The 24,928-nt window shown below is 39.1% G+C and overlaps 2 protein-coding genes across 3 annotated transcripts in view; one reads left to right on the forward strand and one right to left on the reverse strand.

Moving 5' to 3' along the window:
• Positions 1–663, forward strand: part of nrap (nebulin-related anchoring protein) — a 74,581-nt gene extending 73,918 nt beyond the window's left edge. Inside the window, 1 exon segment of the mRNA XM_052027930.1 lies at positions 366–663. Coding sequence (XP_051883890.1) covers positions 366–476 — 111 coding nt within the window. The 3' untranslated portion in view covers positions 477–663.
• Positions 664–3,373: 2,710 nt separating this feature from the next.
• Positions 3,374–24,928, reverse strand: part of LOC127577040 (hyaluronan-binding protein 2-like) — a 42,989-nt gene continuing 21,434 nt past the window's right edge. For both annotated transcript variants that reach the window (XM_052027923.1, XM_052027921.1), the window contains exons 5-13: positions 24,318–24,434; positions 21,395–21,514; positions 20,180–20,351; positions 18,469–18,563; positions 17,132–17,405; positions 13,944–14,086; positions 13,321–13,455; positions 13,070–13,215; positions 3,374–5,779 (exon numbers count right to left, since the gene is read on the reverse strand). In XM_052027923.1, coding sequence (XP_051883883.1) covers positions 5,624–5,779; positions 13,070–13,215; positions 13,321–13,455; positions 13,944–14,086; positions 17,132–17,405; positions 18,469–18,563; positions 20,180–20,351; positions 21,395–21,514; positions 24,318–24,434 — 1,358 coding nt within the window. In that variant the 3' untranslated portion in view covers positions 3,374–5,623. The remainder of the gene's footprint in view (positions 5,780–13,069; positions 13,216–13,320; positions 13,456–13,943; positions 14,087–17,131; positions 17,406–18,468; positions 18,564–20,179; positions 20,352–21,394; positions 21,515–24,317; positions 24,435–24,928) is intronic.

Genomic DNA, 24,928 nt, shown 5'->3' on the forward strand with positions numbered 1-24,928 from the left:
ACTAACCCTTGAAATGAATGGTCAGAATATAAAAGTGTACTGTGCATCCTGGCTTCTGGTATGTCTTCTGGCAGATGAGGCTCCCTAGGGGAGTACCAAGTTAAATAATTACCTTTTTAAAGTACAGGAAATCGTTTATACGTCTGTGTACTCAGAATGATGTGAAGAGGTCTAATCAAATTACATTGAAGGACAATTTAAAGTATCCTAAATTTCTGAGGTTTTAATGCTTGAAGCTATTCTTTGTGTTTTCTTGATGGTTGCGCTGGAAAATGATTGATGTCTTATAGAATGTGACTGCAAAGAATTAACACAGAATTATTATGCATGAAGCCAAAAGCTCATGTTCCCCTTTTTATTATCAGCGAGCTCAGGAAAACAGAAGTACAGAAGAATCTCAGCAGACAGATGTGATGCCAGATGCAACTGAGATACTGCAAGCAAAAAGGTTCAAGATGAAACTTGATAAAAAATAAAATGCTCACACGGCTAATTGCTGTCCTACTTTTTAAATGGCACATTTTCCCCAACATTATGTATAAGCTACATTTAATTTTTAGTCAAATTTTGCATACATAATTAATGCACCTTCTGTACTGCAAAGTACTTTTCTTTATTAATTTTCTATTCATTCATGCATTAAACAATTTTAACTTGTAATTTTTTGTCTAATTTTTAAAAGTATGCATTAAAAGTGATAGAAGTCTTGAATTTTTAAGTGTTTTTATGGTTGGCAAATGTTATTAGCCTTTACTGTAGACCAACCAGTAGTAGCTCATTTCACTTTAGCACTATTCCATATTTGATACAGAAAACTGATGGAAGAGTGTTCTTTGTTGAGCAACAACTACTTAAACTATTGAAGGTGCTTCAGCAAAATCCACCTAACTTTTGACAATCAGGCAGCCAAACCTGTCTTCAGATTTGTCCCTCAGTGATGTTTTGTGCAATAAGCTTTAAGTGCTAATGGGCACTCTGCAGAGACTTAGAAGGTGGTGAAGTGGGAAATTGGTTTGTAGGTAAGGTTACTGGAGGACAAGTGTGGACAGTAGGAGCTGGGCATCAGCAATGGTTTAGAAGATTTTTCTCCAGGTCCCATTCATGTAATTAATCACATGAGCTTGCAGCCACTGGAAAATACACATGGTAAAGCAAATAACTCTGGTAACCCTAGTAACTTAGAAAATAACACACATCATCCATGATCATGGTTTCACTGAAATATTACTGTTCTATAACAGAAGTGACTGTCTGGGTTGGCTCTTTCCTTCTTTTCCTCTTCTTCCTTTTCCAGCCTACAACTGCTTTCCACATAACTGGTAGCTCTCCCTCTGCTTCTCTTTCTTCCAGTCTGGTTTTGTGTGGTTTGAGCTGACTGATTAGGCCAAAGTGGGAACTGCAGACTCTTCCACAGCTGGGGCAGAAGTTTCTTGATGGGCGCAAGTGGGCAGCTAGTTTCTGAGGTGATGCAGTTCTTCCTCAATCCTTCTGTGTGCTCCTGATGCATGGACTCTTGGCTTCCAATTGTATCGTGAAGGTTGCTTCTCCTCTATGCAGTCTCAAGAGTGGGAATGTTTCAAGGAAGCTTTGAGAACCTACTTGATTCCTTTTCAGTCTCTGCCTTGTAATCTCTTCCCAGGACAGAGCCTGCAGTTGAGTATCTGTCTCAGTAGTCTGATACTGGTCATGCAAACAATGTGGTTTACCCTACAGAGCAAACTGTGCTTTATTATCTTCTGTGTAACAGCAAGATTAATATTGAAGGCATGCTGTTTGTGACTGAAAAAGAGTCATTGGCCATATTGTCAACAATTAATCCTTGTTGCCTAGTGAACAACTTTTAAGTTATTACGGTGGTTTGAATGAGGACACTGTAGCATTGTGGTTAGGTTACTGGGTTATAAGTGTACAGGCCTGGATCAAGGATCTGGAGGCACAAGTTCAAATCTCTCTTGGCAGCTGTGGACTTTAAATTCAGGTCATTGATTAATCTGGCACAAAAAAGCCAAAAATCAGTAATAGTGACTATGAAATTATTGAATTGTAAAAGCCCATCTAATTCACTTATGCACTTTAAGGAAAGGTAAATGTGACTCCTTTCCTTCAGCAAAGTGATTAGCTTTTAACTGCTCTCTGAAATGGCCTAGAAAGCCAATGGCCACAACTCATAGGTAAAGAAAACTAGAAGGTGAACATCGGACCATCACAGAATGAGGACCTCAGTACTGCTGCCAGGCTACCGAACATTGATGTGCACGGGTTGCTTCCTTTGGATGCTTTTGACGAAAGGGTATCTGTTTCATTCCTTGTACATCCCACTTGACACACTGTGCCTGCATTGTGATGTAGAAGCAGTCAGTGACACTCTGGAAGCCCTCTATTCTACCTTTCCCTGCTGGTCTTCAGGAATCCAGAATCAAATATAATTATCTATCAGTGATCAATGGTGCCTAGTAACTATCCTTAATAGATATAAACTGTAAAAAAGTTTCATATATATCCAGTTTCATCAGCCTGTTAATTTCTACAGTCTCCTTGACAGTCACTAGCAGTGCAGTCCTTGCCCTGCTCTGAAGTCTGCAGTTGTGGGCACAGCAGATGGCAAATTTCAGTACGGATGCTCTTATTTAAGTGAAGGTGTTCCTTGTTGAACTTCATGTAGGCAGATTGCTTTCTGAACATGCTGGTTGAGTATGGCACCCTGCTAAAAGCTTTTCTTCTCCTCCTCCTCCTCCTCCTCCTCCTCCTCCTCCTCCACTCTCATCTAGCAGATTGTCCTTTTGTGGGTACCTTCTGCTCATCTGCCCAGATAAACTGTATTCTAAGGCTTTGTACTGCTCATAATGTCTGGATTTGCAAAGAAGTCAGCAAGTATAACCTTTACTACTGTCATAACACTTCCTATGGACTTTTGCAACTTCAAAGAACTCTTGGCAGCACCAAAACTTTGTAAAATAGGTACAACAGAAGGAATCAACCAGTAACTAACAAATGCAACTGATGATTCTTTTAAATGAGGTTCTCTGGCTGCTTTATACATGAGGTTAAGAGAGGTTATAGGCTGGAGGGTGGGTTTTCAAACTGGCAACGTTAGCATCATATCAGTGTTGTTCATCTGTGGCTGCTCACTCTTCCTTGTCACCTGTGGATGTCTTGAGCAATATTGAAGAGCTGTATGCACGTGTGGTGGATGCCATTTTTCATTCACATACAGCACTCGGAGTTGCCGAACAGCGAGTACTGCTGACCCCAATTTCACACTTAGGAGTTTTAAGATCTATGTCTAAGCAGCAGCCTTCATTACTGCAGCCCTCCTGACTGCCTGAGTACTAAGAATTGAAACATAAAAGGAACTGACACCATAGACTTAATCCACAAGTAGATGATATTTAATCTTGCATGATGTTGACAATGCATGAAACAGGCAAAGAGATAATAAGAATCACCCCAGACAGGTGTGAATCGCTTCCAGACAGGATGAAACACATAAAACTGTTTTAGAAGTGTCATTGACCAGATTTAAACAGTAAGATCCTTCAATATCTAAGCATTTGAGCAACTACTGTTGGCACTGTGTGAAGTTCAGGACCCTCAGCAGTCTATAAACAGGAGGAAGACTAAGATTGCAGAGATATGACTTAAAAAGCACAGGAACTGTGCTCAGCTACTGACAGAAGGGACAAGAAAGGAACTGAGCCTCTGTCCTCTGAATGGGAGCATGTGCTCCACTTCCAGGGCGCTTGATTAAAATTTCTATAAGTATGCCAGTTTGTTTGATCTTCTCTGAATGCATTCCTGGAATTCAGTAGTTCCTGTGCCCATTTCTAAAATAATTAATGCAAGCCACTTCAAAGCAAAGACGATCATGATGAGAGGGCTATGCATAAATTTTCCTTAAGTGGAGGAGGGGTTATGCAGCAGCCTTTCCACTTCCTTGACCTTGCCCATCTGGTGCTCATGGCATAATGAGGTGTGCAACAGCTGGAAGCAGGATTGACTGCGGTCTGTTGCCGTTGGCTGGTAAATGTGCCAGCTCGTCTGCCCTTCCAAGAGTTTTTCCTTCGAATCTAATGCATTAGGCGTCAGTTTTAAACTGACACCATCACGGCTTGCATTCCTTCCTTGCAGTTGTGTTCTGAAGGCTACCGTTGAGGTCAACATGTGTAATGCTGGCTTTGTGTCATATATTGTATTTGGGAAGCAGCCAGGATACAGTTACTGGCCCCTATAACATCTATCTGAAAGGTCTGATAGGTTTTACCTGGGCAGTAAAATTTACAGCAGAACACATAAGGCAGCAATGATAAATGATAACAGGTATTATTCATTTATAATTATTCCAGTAAAGCACCTAACCCATGAGAGCAGGTGAAAAATGTTTGCAATCCTGTCAGGCTTAAAGCTCTGTATTTTTAACAAATTGATTATGATGACTGCTATTAATTCTGGTTGCATTAGAGTGCAATAATTGTAACCGACACTTTGGATTGCCTTTGAGTTCACTGCTGAGAAAAATGACAGATTTTTCATGATACTGTTGAAAGACAATGTAATTACAGTGGTCAAGGTCTTGAAGTATCTAGCAAAGCAATAAATACAGTCAGTTCCTCAAACTTCACATCATCCTTTGACAAAGTTAAACTTTAATATTCCCTATTATGCAGGGCTGACTTGTTATATCTATTTCTTGGGGCGCAATGCAACAGTAACATTGTAGGAAAGGGTTTAAAAGCAGTTTTAACCAGAATTAGTTGTTATAATTTTGAAAACAAAACAGACGGCTGGACACTATTGCATTTGTCTGAAACCTTAGAACCAGAAATGATAATGATGTTTATCAGAAACTTTGGAAATATTTCAATCAAATCTACATCATTTGTCGACACTGATCAGATGCATCAAAGACTTTAAAGAGAAAGTAATTACTTACATAATGAAATAAAGCATATCAATTGAGTTGGTGTGGGTTTCCATTGTTTTCTGTTTATATTTCAGATGCCAAATAAAGAAATAGGTTGTCATAATGGTCAACTGTAAAAAGATTCTTATTATTCTCAAATATTTAGTACATTAAATTGTCACTTCACAACTTTGGGAGATTTTTGCGCTGTTTATTCCTTTGTTAAAGTAGCAAAGATAGAGGCTTATTATGAGCGCTCTGAGTGTTTGTAGAATAAATGGTAGACAGTCACCATTCCAACTGTTATAGGTTCTCCTATCATGAAGTGGTCTGAGTGTTGTAATGAAAATTATTATATAATATGCCTGGTTAAACACAGTGTAAGTAAATGAAATGATAATTAATGTGCTTCAATTTATTAAAGTTGCAATATAAAATATTTTTCAGCTGTTCAAAAATCAGTATGGAGATATATATTCCATCTCTTCCTCTGTCATATCTAAATGGAAATGCTTAATATATTAACTTTTGAATTATTATTGTAATTTCCAGCTGGGGTGATACGTTATAAACAGGGCTTATCTTTCAAGGTATTCTTTGAAAAATATCTACATGATTTAGTTATATTTTAAAAACAATTAATATACAGGATAAGTAATACAAACTATAGTCAAGCTTCCAAATTTAAATCTTGATTTCATTCCCATGTTGAAAAATTAAAAACTAGTTAATTATTCCTTGAATCCAATTAAGGAAATTAGTGACACGGGCATAAACACCAGGTTTATTCTTCACTCCACAGCGATCTCCCCAGCTCACTACTCCATAGACCTGATAGCGTCCATCTTTCAAACAGGTCAGTGGTCCTCCTGAGTCACCCTGTAGCAAAATGAACAGCATTGTATTAATCTATTGCTCTCATTTCTTTCCAATTATTCCCTTCCTCTGCTATTTATATCTTTGACTTTTGCTAGTTACAGTTAGTTGGGAAGAAGCAGTTTTCTGGAATCTTGACCAAGTGGCTACTCCTTTTATGTTATTTTAGAGAATAGGAGCATAGTGCTGCAGTCCCAGTGACCCAGGTTTGATCCTAACCACTGGTACTGTCTGTGTGGGGCCCACATATTTTCTCTGTGACTGCATAGGTTTCTTCTGTGTACTGTGTACCTTTTCGAACTGCTGCAGTCCTTTTGGTAACAGTGATGTTGGGTAGGGAATTTCAAGATTTGGAATCTGGGACAATGAAAGGAAGACAATACACTTCCAAGTAAGGAGTGTATGTGGCTTGGAGGGGAACCTGCAAGTGGTGGTATTCCCATGTCCTGGTTGCATATGTCCTTCCCAATTCTGTGGATTGCCACTTTTCAGCCATGCTCCGTACATTGTCCAGGACATGCTGCATTCAGGAATGAGCTGCCTCATTTGCTAAGGAGTTGGGAGTGGAATTGAACATTATTCTATCATAAGTGAACATCTCCTCTTCTGACCAAATGGTGGAAAGATCATTGATAAAGAAGTTAAATGTGGTTGGAACTTGGACACTGCCCTGAATAACATGAGCAGTGATATCCTAGGGCTGGGATGATTGATTGCAAATAACCACAACCATCTTTGTACTATGAGGTACAACTCCAACCATTGGTATGTTTTCCCCTTGATGCCAACTGACTTCAGTTTTACCAGGGTTCTTTGATGACACAATTCTGTCTTGATGTCACGAGCAGTTACTCTCACCTCACCTCTGGAATTCAGCTCTTCCATCCTTGTTTAGACCAAGGCTGTGATCAAGTCTGGAGCCAAGATGTTCTGGTAAAAACTGATCTCTGCATCAGTGAGCAGGCTATTAGTGAGCAAGTGCCGGTTGATAATAGTTTTGATGACACCTTATATCATTTTGTGCAGATATAAACAGAACATATCTGGTCAGTGCCAGTGTTGTAACTATATGGTGTAGCTTGGCTAGAGATACAATTAGTTCTGAAACACCACTTTTCTGTACCATAGCTGCTTGGCCTTGGCTGTTTCCAATGCTCTCAGACTTTTCTTGATATCATGTGGAGTGAATTGACTTGTCTAAAGCCTGGTTTCTGTAATGGTGGGGATCAACGGAGGAAGCTGAGATGGATCACATATTGAGCACTTCTGGCTGAACATAGTTGCAAGTGCTTCAGCCTTGCCTTTAGCACTCACATGCTGGGCTCTGCCCTCATTGATGAAGGGGTTGTTCTTGGAACCTCCTCTTCCTCCCTTCAGTCATTTAATTGTTCTGCATCATTCATAATTAGATGTAGTAAAATGGTAGAGCTAATATTTCAGGTTCCAGACCCTTCTTCAGAAGCATCCTGGTGACCGGTTCTGTTCTAAGGAATGGTCTTGAATCTGAAATTTTAACTCTGTTTCTCTATCCACAGATGCTGCCTGACCTACTGAGTGTTTTCAGCATTTTCTGTTTTCATTTCAGATTTCCAGTATCTGCAGTTTTGGTTTGATTTTGCTCATTTGCAAAATAGTAGTTAAAATCAAACATTAGAAAATTCTTATAGATGCTGATGGTCAAAAAAATTATGTAAAATAAAAGGAGAGACATACAAAACCTGGTGGTTTAGGAAAGAAACTGGATAGAAGCAAAAAATAAAGCAGATGAATTTTAGAAGTCTCAAATGAACTAATAAACAGGAGGAAGAGGAATCATACAAAAGGCAACTATATGTAGCTGAAAAAAAGCATTAAAAATGCAAGTGAAAAGGAAAGGCAAATTACAGAGTGCAACCAAAGGTACTCAAAAATGCTTTAGGACCAAGTTAGTGGTAAAGGGAAGGTCATGGACCAGATGGGCCCATTAGAAGATAAATTGGGTAAAACTATTACAGATGATTAGGATATGGGAAACATATTGAATAGATTTTTCACATCAATTTTCACAATTGAACACTGTAGGCAAATTCCAGCCAGAGTGAATGAGACTCAGTGAGCCACCGAACCTCTGTAAGTTAGAAAAGAATGGTCCGGAGTAATGACCGCAAGACTACCGATGCTTGCTGTTATTATTCTAGGAGAACTAACAGCAATGTTGGGATTTCTGCCCTTTCCTAGTTTAAATGAGAAACTCTGAGGCTGCTGTCAACAATTCAGTCTCCCACAGGTGTGCTATTTGCAGTCTTTTCCATTGCAGTCAAGAGAAATCACTTGAATTGACATTGTCATTTAAGCTATTTATGAACTAGTCTCACTGCAAAATACCCCGATAATCTTGCACATTGCTGTATGTGCGCTAATAAGTCTTTAATGGCCCATTTTAAGCAATAACTAGTGCCTAAGCAAACTATCTGGTCTTTAACAAAAACTGCATAAGTAAATTGTAACTCCAAATATTTCAACAAAAGGGTAAAAGTTAGAATTTTGCTCTATCTACAGAACATTTGATGCAATAAGAGATGAACTTGGCTTCAGAGGTTTATCTCCATCAACTTCAGTGAAACCAAATTTCAGAAGAGGAGTTCAATGCAGTCCATTATTATATTATGTATTTAGCACATACAATAGAGGACTCATTTCTATCCCCAGGGATTATAAATTTTTACATTTTAAAAAATATTTACTTATGATTATTCAGCTTCTTGCTTAATGTCGCACATGTTACAGTATTTATTTACCATCTTCTACATTGTTTTAAAAGAAGTAATTAAAAACTGTGCTTTTTACTTTCTGGCCTGCTGACTCTGAGAATTCTTTATTCTGATTGGCTGGGTAACCCCTTAATGACATCACAGGGGTTGCACCTGGGATTCCCATTGGACTGATACTTGACAGAAGCCCATTCAGAAAAGAGCCATTCTCACCATAAAGGTCATCAAACCTTTGTTGGAAACCTTGCCCAAAGTCAGCCGTGAGTACTATTGCTACCTGTAATGATACATGGAAACTGCAAAAATGAATTAGCCATAGAATGACAAAGTAAAAGGAATATATCAAGGAGTCCTGGAGTAGTACAGCATGGAAACTGTCCTTTTGGCCCAACTTGTCCATGCTGAGCAAGATGCCCATCTGAGCTTGTCCCATTTGCCTGTGTTTGGCCCATATCCCTTTAAACCCTTCCTATTGACATACCCGTCCAAGTGTCTTTTAAATCTTGAAATCCTCAAAGGATTAAAAGCAAAAATTAGTGAAGGTCAAGCTTATATTTTTCAGAGCTCCAGAAATAGGGAATGACTAGAGGATGATAATGATTCAGCAGAGGATAATTTTATAACCATGGGTTTGATTTTCACTCCCCTACCAGGGAGATAGCACAGTGAAAATGATAGCCCAATGGTTAGATAACCATTCATACTGATGTCTGAATAACTACAATTTTTGTGGGTTCCTTGAAAAGACCAGATAGAAGTGGACAAGAGACATATAGACCCCAGCTCTGTGGCAGATTTAGTTACATAAAGGTGTCAGTTTACAACTACTTTTTGAAGAACTATGCTTCATATTAATATTATGGAAGCCTCTCTTATCCCTTTAGAGGATTAGGCTGCAATGTACATACTCTGCCAATATTATTTACTCATCTCAGAAAACAAATGGGTTTAATATGAGGATTCTGAACTATTGATAGACTTGGGGTGAAGGAAATTGATCTACATTGTCTCGAAGGGAGCAGAAACCCGTTTTCAGAGTCACGGACTAGTACTGATGGAGTGGGTACTTTCAACAGCATCTCCCTTGGAGAGTGAGCAATGGTTTTTCATATTGCTGTGCTACTAACTTGGAGAGGTTTTTTCAGTATATGTTTTTATGAACATTTCTAAAGCTGAGTTCCCTGAAAAAGTGGTGATCAACTTTCTTGAGCTGTTGCAGTCTTTATTCCAATAGTGCTCTCATAAAGGTGTTGAATGGAAAATTCCAGGATATTCATCCAGTGGCAATGATGGAATTGGAACGCCACTATGGCAGAGGAGTTGATCCCTATTAACTCCATTTTTGGGATGCAGAATTTAACCTAGGGAAACCAGTTCTGATGAGACCCCCTGGGTATGAAGTGCATGAGTGACTAAACTAGCAATAAACACCTTCAGAGAGCTCAATCTACAAAAGGCAGAATGCATCTTGAATGTAGGAATCACAGTCATAGAATCATGGAGTTATACAGCATGGAAACAGGCCCTTTCGGCCAACTTATCCATGCTGACCAAGATGCCTTCCTCCTCTATAAGTATTTTGCTTTGTGGCTCAAATAAATTTCCTATTAAGTGGAATTGTTTAAGATTGGAAGGTTTCCAATCAATACATAATTCTCAGCAGATCAGTACAAAAAGGACAGCATATGTCTCATTTTAGTTCAAAGGAGCTCACAAAAAATGTGATTCATGTAGGATTAGTGTAAATAGGTGGTTGATGGTTGGCGTGGACTTGGTGCACTGAAGGGCCTGGGTCTGCTCTGTACCTCTGTATGTCCCTATGTTCCTGGTCCATCATAGCCTAATCCTTTAAAGGGACACCTGGAGGCTTTAGAAATATAAGTAAGCTTCTTAGATAAAAAACAGAAAATATTGGAAATAGTCACTAGGATAGGCAGCATCTGTGGAGAAAGGAAGAGAATTAAGGCTTTCAGAACTGATGAAAGCTCATCAACCTGAAATATTAACTCTATTTTTCTCTACATTTGTCACCTGACCTGCTGAGTGTTATCTGTTTTCACTTCAGAATTCCTACATCTCCAGTATCTGGCTTGCGAACTGAGGCAAGTTCCTTAGCTTTTGTTGACCTGAATGTGCAGATGTGAGCAGCTGGAATGGTTGTGTTCACCAGTGCTCACATGATTTACCTGGGAGCTGGTATGGCCCAGATGCTTTAGTGAAAGCCTTGATTTCTGAGCTATGTTGGGATACCTAAAGTTTGATTGTGGAACTGGAAATCATATCCCAATTTGGAGCAATGCGTGGTGGAATTCTAACACAGATGAAGAGCCCTGATTTAAATACTTTAATAAAACTTCCACCTGTTCCAGGTTGTCTGATTATAAATCAAGTTGGACCAGCCTTCATATGGAGAACATACGGTTTATATCAATATTTCTGTCTGCATACCAGACCATTTTTCAACACGACTGAGATAAGCAACAGATGAAAACTGTCCTTCGCTGTCACGTGGGAGCGTACCTTTAATGTAACAATTTGATATAACTGGGTCACCTTAATCTTTGTGAGTTTTATACCCCATCATTTATACACAAGATTGAAGTACTTGATCTTAAACTTTCTTGCAAAGATGAATCATGTTGGATTAAGAGAGCTAAAATGAATCAGAAGGAAGCAGAAGAGCAGCTATTAATTCCTGGCAATATGCCTGTTAGTGAAAGCCCAGCTGCTTTTGTGGGTACTGGTTCCTGTATGTGCTGAGCTCCTGTCACATGACAAGCGCTGGAGTTCTCCACATCAGTGCTGGTTCAGGTGAAGATCCCAATGGATGTTTAAAAAAGGTGTGGCAATTTGGAACATTGATTACTTTAATTTTTATCTACATTAAGGTTGCACCTCAATCTGTCTGTCCACCTCAAATACCACAACATTTACCTTGCTCAATCAATGCCAAGTTAGACTCTATCCTGGGCTTCTTGAAGTAGTTCTACTTGCAAGAAAGTTCCTGAACACCGTAGAATTCCTAGGTTGAAGTGTAAACTTCCTAATGTCTGAAGGCTGACTAGCTGTAATGATGGACTACACACAGGTGCCTCAGTTGTGTCTTGATTTTGTGAGATGTAAAATGATGCCTCTTATCTTTAACTCAAAATCATAAACTTCAGTTTCACAGGATGCATTCTGCTGCTGCTTTGCCACATTCTATTATTAATGCAGCAAGCGTTCAGTTTAATTCTTAGTGACCTGTTTTATCTATTTTTCTCTCTTGTTCTTTTCCTCATCTACCCTTAGTGAAATAAAGCATTCTGGCCTGAAAATTCTATTAGGTGGTGCTTTTTAATGGGCTCTACACAATAGAATGTACCTAATTTGTACCCTGTTTACCATTTCTGTAATTTTTCTTCTAGGTCTCCTGTGTGGATAGCATAATGTTACAACGGCTGATGTCTGGACAAGATGTCTGGACATGCGGCGTAATGTTCAGTGGTATGTGGATGGTTTGGGTCACTTGTGCAAAAGGTTTTAAAATGAATGTGAGGCAGCCCACAGCAGACATTCATGATCCCTCCTCACCTTTCCCCAATGCTTCAACCTGGCCTGACCCTCAAAAGTGGATCAAGTGGAGGAAGGGAGTCATATTTTGCAATTGAATCATGCAGCTGTGATCTCATGCAAAAGTCATGCACTGACCCACTGCACAGTATAAGGTTAATGCACCTTTCCAGGCCTCTGTGTTTTGTCTGCAATAAGTACCCTGCTGATTGATATATCTGCCCTCTGCTCCTCAGCATTTAACTTAATTCTTTGCTTATGTACTTACGAACATGCCTTCCGTATCTGCTCGAACTATCCATTTCAAATCACTTTTCCAAATCTAATGTCTTCACTCCTTTAACAAAAACCTGCCATTTGCATTGAGCCAATGCTCTTACAGCGAATGGCTCTAATTCTCTTCGTCTTTTTCTAAGAACAAAGATATTATCCTTTTCTTCTTGCCCAATATCCCTCTTTAGAGCTCCAATACCAATCGTCAGATGTAGTTATATCATATTCAACTGCAGCTTTTTTGGGTGTAAAGGCCATGTCTAGAGTTGTGTATGAGGAAAGTCAGAAATGACAGTGGGGTGACTAACTGTGTTGCTGCCTTAGATAATGAACTCTGCTGTGACCCAAACACCTCGGTTTAACTCTTTTCAAAAATTAGCAGCAAGTTTGGTCAGACAAGATTATCAGCCTCTTTGAATGGTTCACACCTTCAGGAAAGCAATAACTATTTCCATACAAACAAGGTTTCAGATATTATCAAAAAACCCTACAAACTCTGTCCTTCTGTCAGTTAGTTTCTATCAGCAGTTTATGAGGAGAAGGCTTGCAGTCGGTGATAATGTAACTCAACACCAAGTAAATGAAAGTTATCCCTTACCAGGCTTCATGGTGTCATTATTGCTGTCATCTTCACCATGAGGAAAGTATACTCCTAACTAACCAGAGATACAGAAGGATCATTAAAGCAATCAGAGTAAATGTTAAAGGTGCAACCCACCTGGCAAGCATCCACGCCACCTCTTTCTAAATTTCCTGCACAAAGCATGGATTCATCAAGGACACCATTGTAAGACATAACTCTATTGCAAGATTGTTGAGATATTAGTTTTACAGATGCCTCCAATAAATAATCTGAACTGTTTCCTGAAAAAAGAAAATTATTGTGTATAGGTGTTGGAATTTAAACACAGAATTTTCACATTTCTTATTGTGTATCTATTATAGAAAAAACATGACGCATTTAATTACCTCTTTCTGTTAAACCCCATCCTGAAATGTGGCAATCAGAGCTGAGAGGTAAATTACCAGTTGGCAGACACGCTGCTTTGACATATTTGGTTTCCTTGGCACACCAGCCATCAACACTTTTCAACTTCACTAAGGCTGAAAAATAAGTTTTATTAACTTAATATTTCACAAACAAATTCGCAACTCATCTTGAGTCAGAAATGCTCTTTCGAGTTGTTATAATTTTGTTAGAAATCTTCATGGGTGAAACTTCATGACCACTTATATTTAATTTTGAAATGGACAAAGGGATTTAAAAAAGGAAATCAAAACAGATTGTGGAAAACAATTCTGTTATGGAGATCATTAATAATAAAGTTCATTCGGTGAATCTGCCTCTGTGATTAAAACCTTGACTCTGGGGATAAAAATACTGGGAGTTCAGTTCCTTTTATAAGATATAGCTGCAGAAAATGCATGCCTGAGTTCCAAACTTTGAAATATTTTTAAAATTACTCCTTATTTCTTCAAAGTGAGTGAGTAACTATGAATGTATAATCTGTAATTGATTCCAACGATCCAATTAATTTGACATTCTAGCAGACTGGAAGAGAAATAGTCCAGAATACAAACAATTCTCTCACCGATATCGTTGTACAAAGCTGTGTCTGTCTCTTCATATTCGGGATGTACAATAATTTGCTCAACATCAAACTTCTGCTCATTGAGTTCTGTGTGCTGTAAATTATGTTTCCCGAGTAATATTTGATAATGCTTGGCTTGCGTGCTACAAATCATTGGGGTAGTAAAAATAAATATATTGTTGTAGGAAATTAGTGCCCAAATTAAGTTCTGTTATACAGTCATTTCCATATTAACCTATGGAAAACAATATCTAAGCATTTACAGCCAGATAATTTACAAGACTTAAATTACAAGAAAAATGGATGATGTCAAAGCAAAATGTCAATCAATATAGTCATTCTTATTTTCTGTTCTCTCTTTATATTATCTAATTTTCTCTTCTAATTTATTTATTTTCTGTATTTTTTTAATTCTACAATTTTCTCTATCTTATTTCCTATTTTTGTAGGAAATACTTACCTATTATTTTGTGTTTTCAACAGCCTATCACTCGATTTATTGAGCTGGGATTTGTTTGAAATTCCTTCCAAAGGTTGAAATATAACAGACATTCCATCCATTGAATGGAATCAGTTCTGCGCAACCTTCATCAACCAACATTAATGAAAAGTCAGGGAATTGTGGCTGTTTCCAGAGAAACACTTGAAAATTGCTGCTGATCTTAGGCAATCACTCAGATTCCAGGAAACATTGGATATGTTAGTATATTCCATAAGAAGGTATGAGAATGATCCATCCTCTCGTAAACACAAGAAATTGATAAATGGCAGTATCTAAAATATATAGTTGTTAATAACAAGTTGCTTAAAAACTCTTTATGAGGAGAGTGCAAGTGATGTTATAAAGTTTCTGCAAAATTTAAGTAGAGGAATTCAAAACATAGCCACATACAGTCACTTGGCTGCCACAAGGGCAGGATTGGCTGCTTGATGTTCTGGGGTTTAGATGTTTCTAGAGGGATAGGGAAGGAGGTAAAAGAGGAGCAGGGAGTGGCATTGCTAATCAGGGATTGTATCACAGCTGCGGAAAGGGAGGACGTCATGGAGGGGCTGTCTACTGGGTCAGTGTGGGTGGAAGTTAGAAACAGGAAGGAGGCGATCACTTAATTGGGAGTATTCTATAGGCTCTCTAATGGCCACCAGGACACTGAGGAGCAGATAAGTATGCAGATTTTGGAAACATGCAAAAATAACAGGGATGTTGTCATGGGAGACTTCAACTTCCCTAATATTGATTGGCACCTCCTTAGTGCAAAAGGTTTAGATGGGACAGGATTTGTTAGGTGCGTTCAGGAAGGATTCCTGACACAGTATGTGGACGGGCCGACTAGAGGAGAGACCATAGTGGATCTAGTACTAGGCAATGAACCTGGTCAGGTGACAGACCTCTCGGTGGGCGAGCATTTTGGAGACAGCGACCACAACTCCCTGACCTTTCGCACAGCCATGAACAGGGATTGGAGCAGTCGATATGGGAATGTTTTTGATTGGGGGAGGGCTAATTATGACGGTATTAGGTAGGATCTTGGGAGCGTAAATTGGGAACAGATATTCTCAGGGAAATGCACAGAAGAAATGTGGAGGCTGTTTAGGGAATACTTGCATGGGGTTCTGCATAGGTTTGTCCCATTGAGGCAGGGTAAGGATGGTAGAGAGAAGGAACTGTGGTTGACAAGAGACGTAAAGGATGTTGTCAAGAGGAAGAAAGAAGCTTACCTAAGGTTTAGAAAGCAAGGATCAGACAGGGCCCTGGAAAGTTACAAGTTAGCCAGGAGGGAGCTTAAGAATGGACTTAGGAGAGCTAGAAGGGGGCATGAAAAGGCTTCAGAGAGTAGAATAAAGGAAAATCTCAAGGCGTTCTACACCTATGTGTGGAACAGGAGGATGACCAGAGTGAGGGTAGGACTGCTCAGGAATAAAGGGAGAAACATGTGCCTAGAGGTAGTGGAGGTAGATTACATCTTCAGTGTTCACTAGGGAGATGGACTTTGACAAATGTGAGGTCAGTGTGCATGTTGAGCTTAAGAAAGAGGTAGTGTTGGAGCTTCTGGAAAACATTAGGATAGATAAGACCCCGGGCCGGACGGGATATACCCCAGGTTACTATAGGAGGCGAGGGAAGAGATTGCTGGGGCATTGACAATGATATTTGCATCCTCCCTGGCCACAGGAGTGGTACCAGGGGATTGGATGATGGCTAATGTTGTTCCCTTGTTCAAGATAAGTAATAGGGATAATCCTGGGAACTATAGACCAGTGAGTCTTACGTCAGTGGCAGGCATGCTATTGGAGAGGATTCTTAGGGATTCTCCAAGTATAGTCTTATTAGGGATAGTTAGCATGGCTTTATGAGGGGCAGGTCATGCATCACAAGCCTAATTGAGTTTTTCAAGGAGGTGACAAAATAATAGATGAAGGTAGAACAGCAGATGTGGTGTATATGGACTTTAGTAAAGTGTTTGACAAGGTTCCCCATGGTAGGCTCATCCAGAAAGTCAGGAGGTATGGGATCCATGGAGACTTGGCTGTGTGGATTCGGAATTAGCTTGCCCACGGAAGGCACAGGGTGGTAGTAGACGGAGAATATTCTTCCTGGAGGTCAGTGACTAGAAGAATAGTTAGGGAACTAAAAATAAAGAGCCTTCATCCATACAAAAATTCTAATGGGCTAATCTGATTTTTTTAACATCCAGTCCGGAATAAAAGCTGGCTAAGATTTAACTCTGGAAATGACCAATGTCCTACTTACCCATAAGTGCCCTGCAAAACAGCACCTGGTGCTTAAGTAGCTATAAGAAAAACAGTGACACAAAGCAGTCACCAGAACTGTGTTTGGCCTCCCTAATGTAGCTTTGCAGAACGTTCATACCGCATTGGTGACCCTAAGCTTCATGCTGCTTATCATCTCACGCCCACTCTGACTTATCTTGTCGATGGCCTCTCACATGCTCGTAATAGATGCTGCCTAGCCTTCTGAGTGTTTTCAACAAATTATGTTTTTGTCTAAAATTTCCAGCATCTGCAGTTTTTTGATTTTTACTTAACTAGCTGTTTTTCAGTTGAAGTAAAAGTGACTTTTAAAAATTAATAATTATTTAAATAATCCACATAATATCAGTCATCTTGCTTCTGGTTCCAGCTCCTTCAGATCATACTGTTACATCTATTGTTCGTATTTAAGCACAAACCTTGCCTCCAAGCAGTGGGATGCAGTTAGAACCCAACAAGGTGCAATCAAGGCTCCTCCACATTGATGTCCTTCCTCATAAATACCTATATGAGTTTTTAATTGTAAAGATGCTTGCCAAGGGTGTTTGCCAAGTAGTGTCTTCATTCCACCATAGATACGAGCTAAATTTCTTCTGGAAGGTACTATTTCCCCACAGCTTTCAAAGGTTTGAGGACGTTCTGTTGCAGGGACTGTCTCACTTTCAAGGGCACTCTCAGGCATGACAATAGGTGCTACATAAAACACAAAATGCTATTGGTTACTAATAATTTTAATCCTAATATACTGTCCACAAATATATTTTGGAACAATTTGTTTATAGTTTCTCACCATAATCACTGGCTAAGCAAGCTTGATTAATCACAAGCTTTCTCTACACTTTAAGGACATTCTGACCATAATGAAAATTAACTGCATTTTAAATCTGAAACTTGGTCTGAAAAGAGGTTTGTGCTGAAATCTTAGTATACAGACTAGGATCTTCATAGGCAAGTCTGTACACTGCAAGCCAAGTGAAATTTCATTAACCCACATAAGGGATGAACTAAACAATGTAGAGCTTCACTTTAGGCATAGAATAGATTTTTTATTTATTGTGAAGCAATGTAATAATGTCAAGCATAGATGCTCTCAACTCGATTCATTGGGCTTGCAACTGTCTAAATTTTATTTCAATTTTCTTTGCTCTAATTCCCTCAGAAGTGAATAGCATTAAAAATAAGATCATAAGAACGGGAATGGTAGCAAGGGTAGGGGCACGGCTTAACCATTCATTAGCAAGTCTGAATCACTACCTCATCCATATTCCCACACACATCCCGATAATCTTCTGATTCCCTTGCTGTCCAAAATTCTATTGATTTTAGGTTTGAATGAAATCAACAACTAAGAACCCACAGCTCACTGAGCTAGAGAAATCCAAGGACAACCCTCTGAGGACTTTTTCTTCTCAATCCAAAATGATTTACCCTTTATCCTGAGACTATGGCCCTTGATGTGAAGATGTTCTAATGATCTGGAGGCCTTGTTTGTTTGCTCTATGTGGTCAAAGAGCATTCATCCAAAACTTTTATTTTTCTGACTGTATCTTTCCTGCCACTGATTTTGCATATTCAGTTCGGATTGTATGGAGTAAATAAGGTTATGCAAGGACAGGTGCTCAAATGCAAAAAGAGAAACTTGATGAAATGTGTCCCTGAAAAGGCACAATGTTATGAGCAGGGAAGTAGCGAATAATGTATTTGTTGTACTCTAGTCAATCACTCACTGCATAACAAAGGTTTGAATCATACACACCTCTCTCACATTGAGAGATTGAACAAAAATCCCACTTCAGTCTTCCACTTCGATCTTTAAAAAAGCACCAAGGTTTTGCATCATCATCAGGATTCCTGATAAAGATAAAGTTAAAAAATCAATTTCAGTTGTTGATAACATGATGAAAATAAATATTCATCCTCTTTTGTGTAGTTCTTATTTTTCTCCTTGTTTCCTCTCAAGATCAATCTTACGCCGTGTCTGGCAACAGAAGGTACATCTCATCCAAACAAGATTGCACTTGCCTGCTTAATCCTTGTTTAATCCAGGTAAACTTTATATTAAGTCAATAAAAATAAAAAAATTGCAAATTCTAGAAATCTCAAAATCAATGTTGAGTTTATTGTCATATGCACAAGTACTTGCCTGCACAGATGTACTGAAAAACTTACTTGCAGCAGCATCACAGGCACATGGCATCATATAAATAATATTCACAAGAAAAACATAAATTACACACAATTTTTATAAGAAAGAACACAAATAGAACAGAACAAAACAAAGTCCATTAGTGCAAGGTGGTCAAAGTGGTCATAGTGTTGCTATACTGTGGTAGTGATTAGGGCTGTGCAGGTTGGTTTAAGAACCGAATGGTTAAAGGGAAGTAGCTGTTCTTGAACCTGGTGGTGTGGGACTTCAGGCTTCTGTACTTCCTGCCCGATGGTAGCTACGAGAAGATGGAATGGCCTGGATGGTGGGGATCTTTAATGGTGGATGTTGCCTTCTTGAGGCAGCACCTCATGTAGATACTAACGATGGTGGGGAGGGATGTTCCCGTGATGTATTGGGTTGAGTTCACTACTCTCTGTAACTTCTTATGTTCCTGCTCAATCAAATTGCCATACCAGACCATGAAATCTGAAATAAAACAGAAAATTCTGGAAACACTCAGTGAGTCAGGCAGCATCTGTATTTCAGGTCGCTGGCATAAAATGTTAGCTATGTCTCTTTCTGTCGATGCAGTCTGACCTGCTGAGTGTTTCCAGCTTTTTCTCTTTTTATTATATTGAGTCAAACTGTTGGTTCTTCCCGCAATAACTGATCTCAATGGCCCATCATACATGAAGGGGCTTGTTTGATAGTACCATTTTAATTGGGAATTTGGTGATAGCCGGAGATTTATAAGAACATAACAAATAATAGGAGTAGGACATACAGCCCCAGCAGCCTGATCACTTTTCAAATAAGATCATGGCTGATCTCATCTGGACCTCAACTCCTCTTTCCTGCCTATTTCTCACAATCCTGCTCTGTCTAGTTCAAAACTCATTTATCTCAACCTGGACTACATTCAGATATTCACAGATTTCTTGGGTAGAGAATTCCAAAGATTCACAACCTTCTGAAAGAAGAGATTCCTCCCCATATTCCATCTTAAATGGGTGACTCTGACTCTGAAATTATGTCCCTAGTTCCAGATTCCTCCATAAGGGGAATCTACCCTGTCAAGGTAGAAACCTTGATTGAATATCGTGAGTGCTTTATATCCAATCTTGCAATCACCAATCCTTCTGCCCCATGTTAGTACATGAGTGTCTACTTGACATTTGATATTGTAGGCTTCTCATGGGCAATGTCCAGTAGATACTGACCAGCGGCTTAAAGGCTCTGCTGCTACATCAGCTCAAATTTAGGGTTAAAATTAGGCACATTGATCACTACATTTGAAATATGAACAGCATAGCTTTACCTACAAAATCTGTGATCTCCAAGTCCATTTTCTTCAGCTTGCTCCCCAAATATATTGATATTTTTCCTTAGAAGCAAGTGCGAACTCCAGTATAAACATGTCTTCCCTTGTTCTGTTGTACTAACATTGCCTCTGTAGTTTTCACCATTTCCGAAATAACAGTCATTAACACCTGTAGAAGGTTAAAGCCCAGAGTCATAAATAGATAGATCCATAGATCCCTCAAGGTTGCTGCACAGTCAATAAGGTTGTTAAGAAGGCGTATGGTGTGTTGGCATTCATTGGTTGGGGTACTGAGTTCAAGAGCCGCGAGGTAATCTTGCAGTTCTATAGAACTCTGGTTTAACCACTCTTGGAGTATGTGTTCAGTTCTGGTCACCTCAGTATAGGAAGGATGTGAAAGCTTTAGAGACGGTGCAGAAGAGATTTACCAGGATGTTGCCTGAGATTGGAGAGAAAGTCATATGAGGATAGGTTGAGTGAGCTAGGGCTTTTCTCTTTGGAGAGAAGGAGGATGAGAGGTGACTTGATAGAGGTGTACAAGATGATAAGAGGCACAGATGGAGTGAGTAGTCAGAGACTTTTTCCCAGGGTGACAATGGCTAACACGAGGGGGAATAATTTTAAGGTGATTGGAGGAAGGTATAAGGGGGATGTCAGAGGTAAGTTTTTTACACAGAGAGTGGTGGGTGCATGGAACACACTGCTGGCAGAGGTTGTGGGGCAGATACATTAGGGACATTTAAGAGACACATGAATGATAGAAAAGTGGAGAACTCTGTGGGAGGGAAGGGTTAGATAGATAATAGAGCAGGATAAAATGTCGGTACAACATTGTGGGCCAAAGGGCCTGTACTGTGCTGTAATGTTCTATGTTCTATAAAATTTCTACAATTTTACATATCTATCTCACATCTAAACTTTATACTAGTCCAAAACACAGACAGTTTGACAAGTACTGAGCCACAAATCATAAAAGACTTTTCTTCCAATAATTTAGCATAAAAAAGAGAAGAGATTCTCTACATTGTTTCAGATTACTTTAGAATTATGACAGACTGTGAAATAAAAAGAAACCCAGGAAGAGCTTTACCCAATAAAGGAAAACTCGTCTCAAATTACTAATTTAAGGGTTTGAATTAAACTACTTGAATTGAAGTGAAATATATATGTAAAAGGATATCCATTGAGTACAAATGGAAAAGAAGTTCTTACCTACTTCACAAAATCTGCCTGTGAATTTCTTTGGACAGGCGCAAGTGAAAGATCTCCTTGTTTTTCCCCTTCTGCAATGTCCTCCATTTTTACAAGGGTTTCTTGAACAGGTGAACACCCCTAAGAGCAGATGGTTGTCAAACCTTATTAAATTCTCCATGCATTTTAGATTTCTTTGAGAAACTATTGGTTTCTTCTAGGACTTTGAGACTAAAGTAAAATGGAACAATATAAACCCACCCCCCCACCCCTCTTCCCATACCTCCATCAATGAGAGGAAAACATACATGGAGAAATTGGTCTCAGTTATCCATGAATATTTTGCAATCATTTCTCTGTCTAGAAATTGAACTTCTGGCATTTTTGATATGTTAGACATTACCGTTGCTGAAGCCAAATCAGAAATTACAAACAAGTTGTGTAATTAGGAAGTCTTTGCTTTAAGAGATCATTATTTGCTGCACCATTAGAGTGTTACAACTAAACCTGTGCATTTCACAGGTGGCAACAGAAGGTCAGGTTGCTGTGGAGATGAGGGAGAATGGTTGAGTGGTTGGTGGAATGGCAGAAAACAAGAGTGGGAGAGGGTGATGATGCAAGGATCTCCTGGTGGGGATGATGGCTCCAAGCCTCCACAATACACCATGGCAGTCAGGAGCACAAATCAAGGAGACCTGATCTTTACAGAGGAATGTCAGCACTGATCTTTTTTAAAATAAAACTTACAAAGGAGGTTTTTTCAATGTTTGAAAACCACATCCGCAAGGCACCTTAATACCTGCATTGTTTGCTAGCCTCCTTGTTTCATTGATAGTTAATTAAACAGGCCATAAATCATGATCTTTTTGATCGAGTTTCTGTGTTAAGTAATTATATGAGCAGCTCACGTTAATGACACTTTATGCGCATGATATATAATGGAAAAATGAAAATGGTGTTATAAGTTGCAACGGGAAGTGCCAGCTCCAATTACCTAATGGAAGCACCATGGCCGGAAATGGGTGCGAGCTCTTCAAAACAGGCAGAGAAAAGCTTTCTGTGTGTGATTTACATATAAAAGTGGAGCAAATTTTTAGCTTCATGCCTGACCACCCCTGTAAGTGCTGGCTACCAATTTACCAACCAGCAATGTCTAGGCTCCCAACTAAAGTAGATGTTAGGTCTGTTAATATTGTTAATCAGGGGTGCAATGCATCAGGATATTGTTGCCGAATGCAATTTGAATTAGATGAACCATGTGTCACCAAACCCTGTTTTCTTACTCTGCAGAAAATATTTATATTACTAGGGATGAGGAACGTGAGTGCTTCTCCAGGCTCCCTAACAAACTGGGAACCCCTGCTCGTCCTCACTTGCCACTCTGTCTTTCCCAGAACTTGCCCAGAGAACAAGTGCTGGCTGAATTTTCCACAACCCTAACTGGAATTCTGCATTAAATCACCCAGATCACTTCCACAGCTCACCTTTTACATATGAACCCTAGGGGCCAACTTGGAGTGAGCCTTGAGCTTTTGTATCTGTTGGGGATTTGGGTTTTTGGCTTTATCTGGCACCCAGTATGTAGAAACAAAAGCTTCACCTGTAAATCATTTCCTACTGATTCCATTAATGAACCAAGCTAGCTAGTTAACTGTTAATAATACAGTACTCTTAAATATAGCAACTTTGCCAATTATCTATATCTAGTCAGTCATCAGAGAGAATAGATGTTCTCAACTTTTGAATCAGTCAAGCTGTCTTGGATCTGCTTGAAGCCGAACTACACCTACACACCTGTTGTCAAAACTTCACTCTGCCCACCCCGAACCCTACTCTGAAAAGGGTAGTCACAAGTTGCTCTTGAGCCCTTGATAGATGAACAACAGACACCAAGATCTTCATTTACCATTTTTTAGACTAGTGACAAAACATCATCTTGGTTCCTTGATGCACTGTCATCTGCAAACATAATTATGATGTATCAAGACTGATTGCAGGTTATTTATGTGTAGCAGAATCAAGAGTGACTGGTGGGAATGGGGTTGGTTGCCTTTATTGTGAACCCCGGTTATTATCCCCTCTATATATGGCTCAGAAATCCCCACAATAACCATTCAGCCTGTTGAATACACACCACCTGCTTGTAGAGCAATTTATTCAATTCCTTCCCCTCTTTCTTGCCCAAGAGCCCAATTATTATTTCTCGTGCCCATCTGATTCCCAGTTGAAAGCCATGATTAACTCTGCTTCCACCATACCTCAGTTTCAGATCATAACCATTCTCTGTGTGAAATAATACTTCCCCATATTCCCCACACCCTCTCTCCCAGTCTACACCTTTTGAATCTTTGTCCCCTGGCCCTTCATCTACCATTTTTGTAAAAAAAAATCTCCGTAAAAATTTGTCTAAGATCTCGTGGACGTTAAGGTGTGTTATATCATTTGATTAACCTTCTTCATCACATCCAGAAGCAATTTGTCTCTGATAGTTTTAATTTTCTCCATGACTACTACTCTAGCTTTTCTATTATCAGAAGGACCGATCTGTATTGTTTAATATCAAATGTTAGGTTCCTTTATAGTTTTTGTTTTGGCTTCCTGAATTTTTTAACTGACTTGCAGTTGGATCAATCTTTTATCCCCTTCCTCCATAATTGGTTTATAGTTCTCTTCCAATTTGTTTGCCCCCATTGATGCTTTCTGAAGCTTTTCTATTCACCCTGTTTTGCTGTGCTTCAAAGTAATGTCCGATTTTGTGATCCAAGCCTCCTGATGGGCTGTTCCGACATCCGCCAACATAAAGCCTACAAGATCACCTGTGCCAGCTGCTTTCACATATTAGTTATGTTTGGCAGATTTCATGACAACATTTTACAAAGAACTATTTACAGCTGAGAGAACAGACAGACCATTCATATGGAAAAAATAGAATTGGTTACTGTACGGTGTCTGCAGTTTGGTGGCTTGAAAGGGTAGTCACATTTGCACTTGTGGTATGGTGGTGTACTGTTAAGGACACACTCTCCATGCTTGCATGTATTCTTCTGACAGGGATTGTTCACTGCAATTTAAAGAACAACATTTTAAAATGTGCCCAGCTTCCTTCTCACTTACCTCCTCCTTTGCAAATTGGAATGTGATTTTGACTTTGGACATCCATAATAAATGATATCACAGCCACAAGCATGGAATTAATTAGAGTGTCAATGCTGTTTAATAATGGTTTATGAATCAGACAGAACTTGCATTTATATGGCACCTTTCACATTCTCACAATGTCCTAATCTCTTCACAACCAAATGATTATTTCTAAAGAGTAGCCATTGTTATATTAAAGGGAAATAATTTAAACACAATAAGGGACATTATAAATGCAGTTAAACAGTGTCCAATAACACCAATGTTTGGTTATGATCTTTAAAATTTTGCAATACAAGAAATAATACATGAAAAAGTTGAAATCAATGGAAAGTGAGAAGCTGGAAGTTTTTTTTAGCAAATGCCTCACCTCCTGACTTTCTAAAACCTTTCACCTCTAAAGACTCCAAATTCAGG

The sequence above is a fragment of the Pristis pectinata genome, chromosome 12 (assembly GCF_009764475.1).
Source record: "Pristis pectinata isolate sPriPec2 chromosome 12, sPriPec2.1.pri, whole genome shotgun sequence".
NCBI lineage: Eukaryota > Metazoa > Chordata > Chondrichthyes > Rhinopristiformes > Pristidae > Pristis > Pristis pectinata.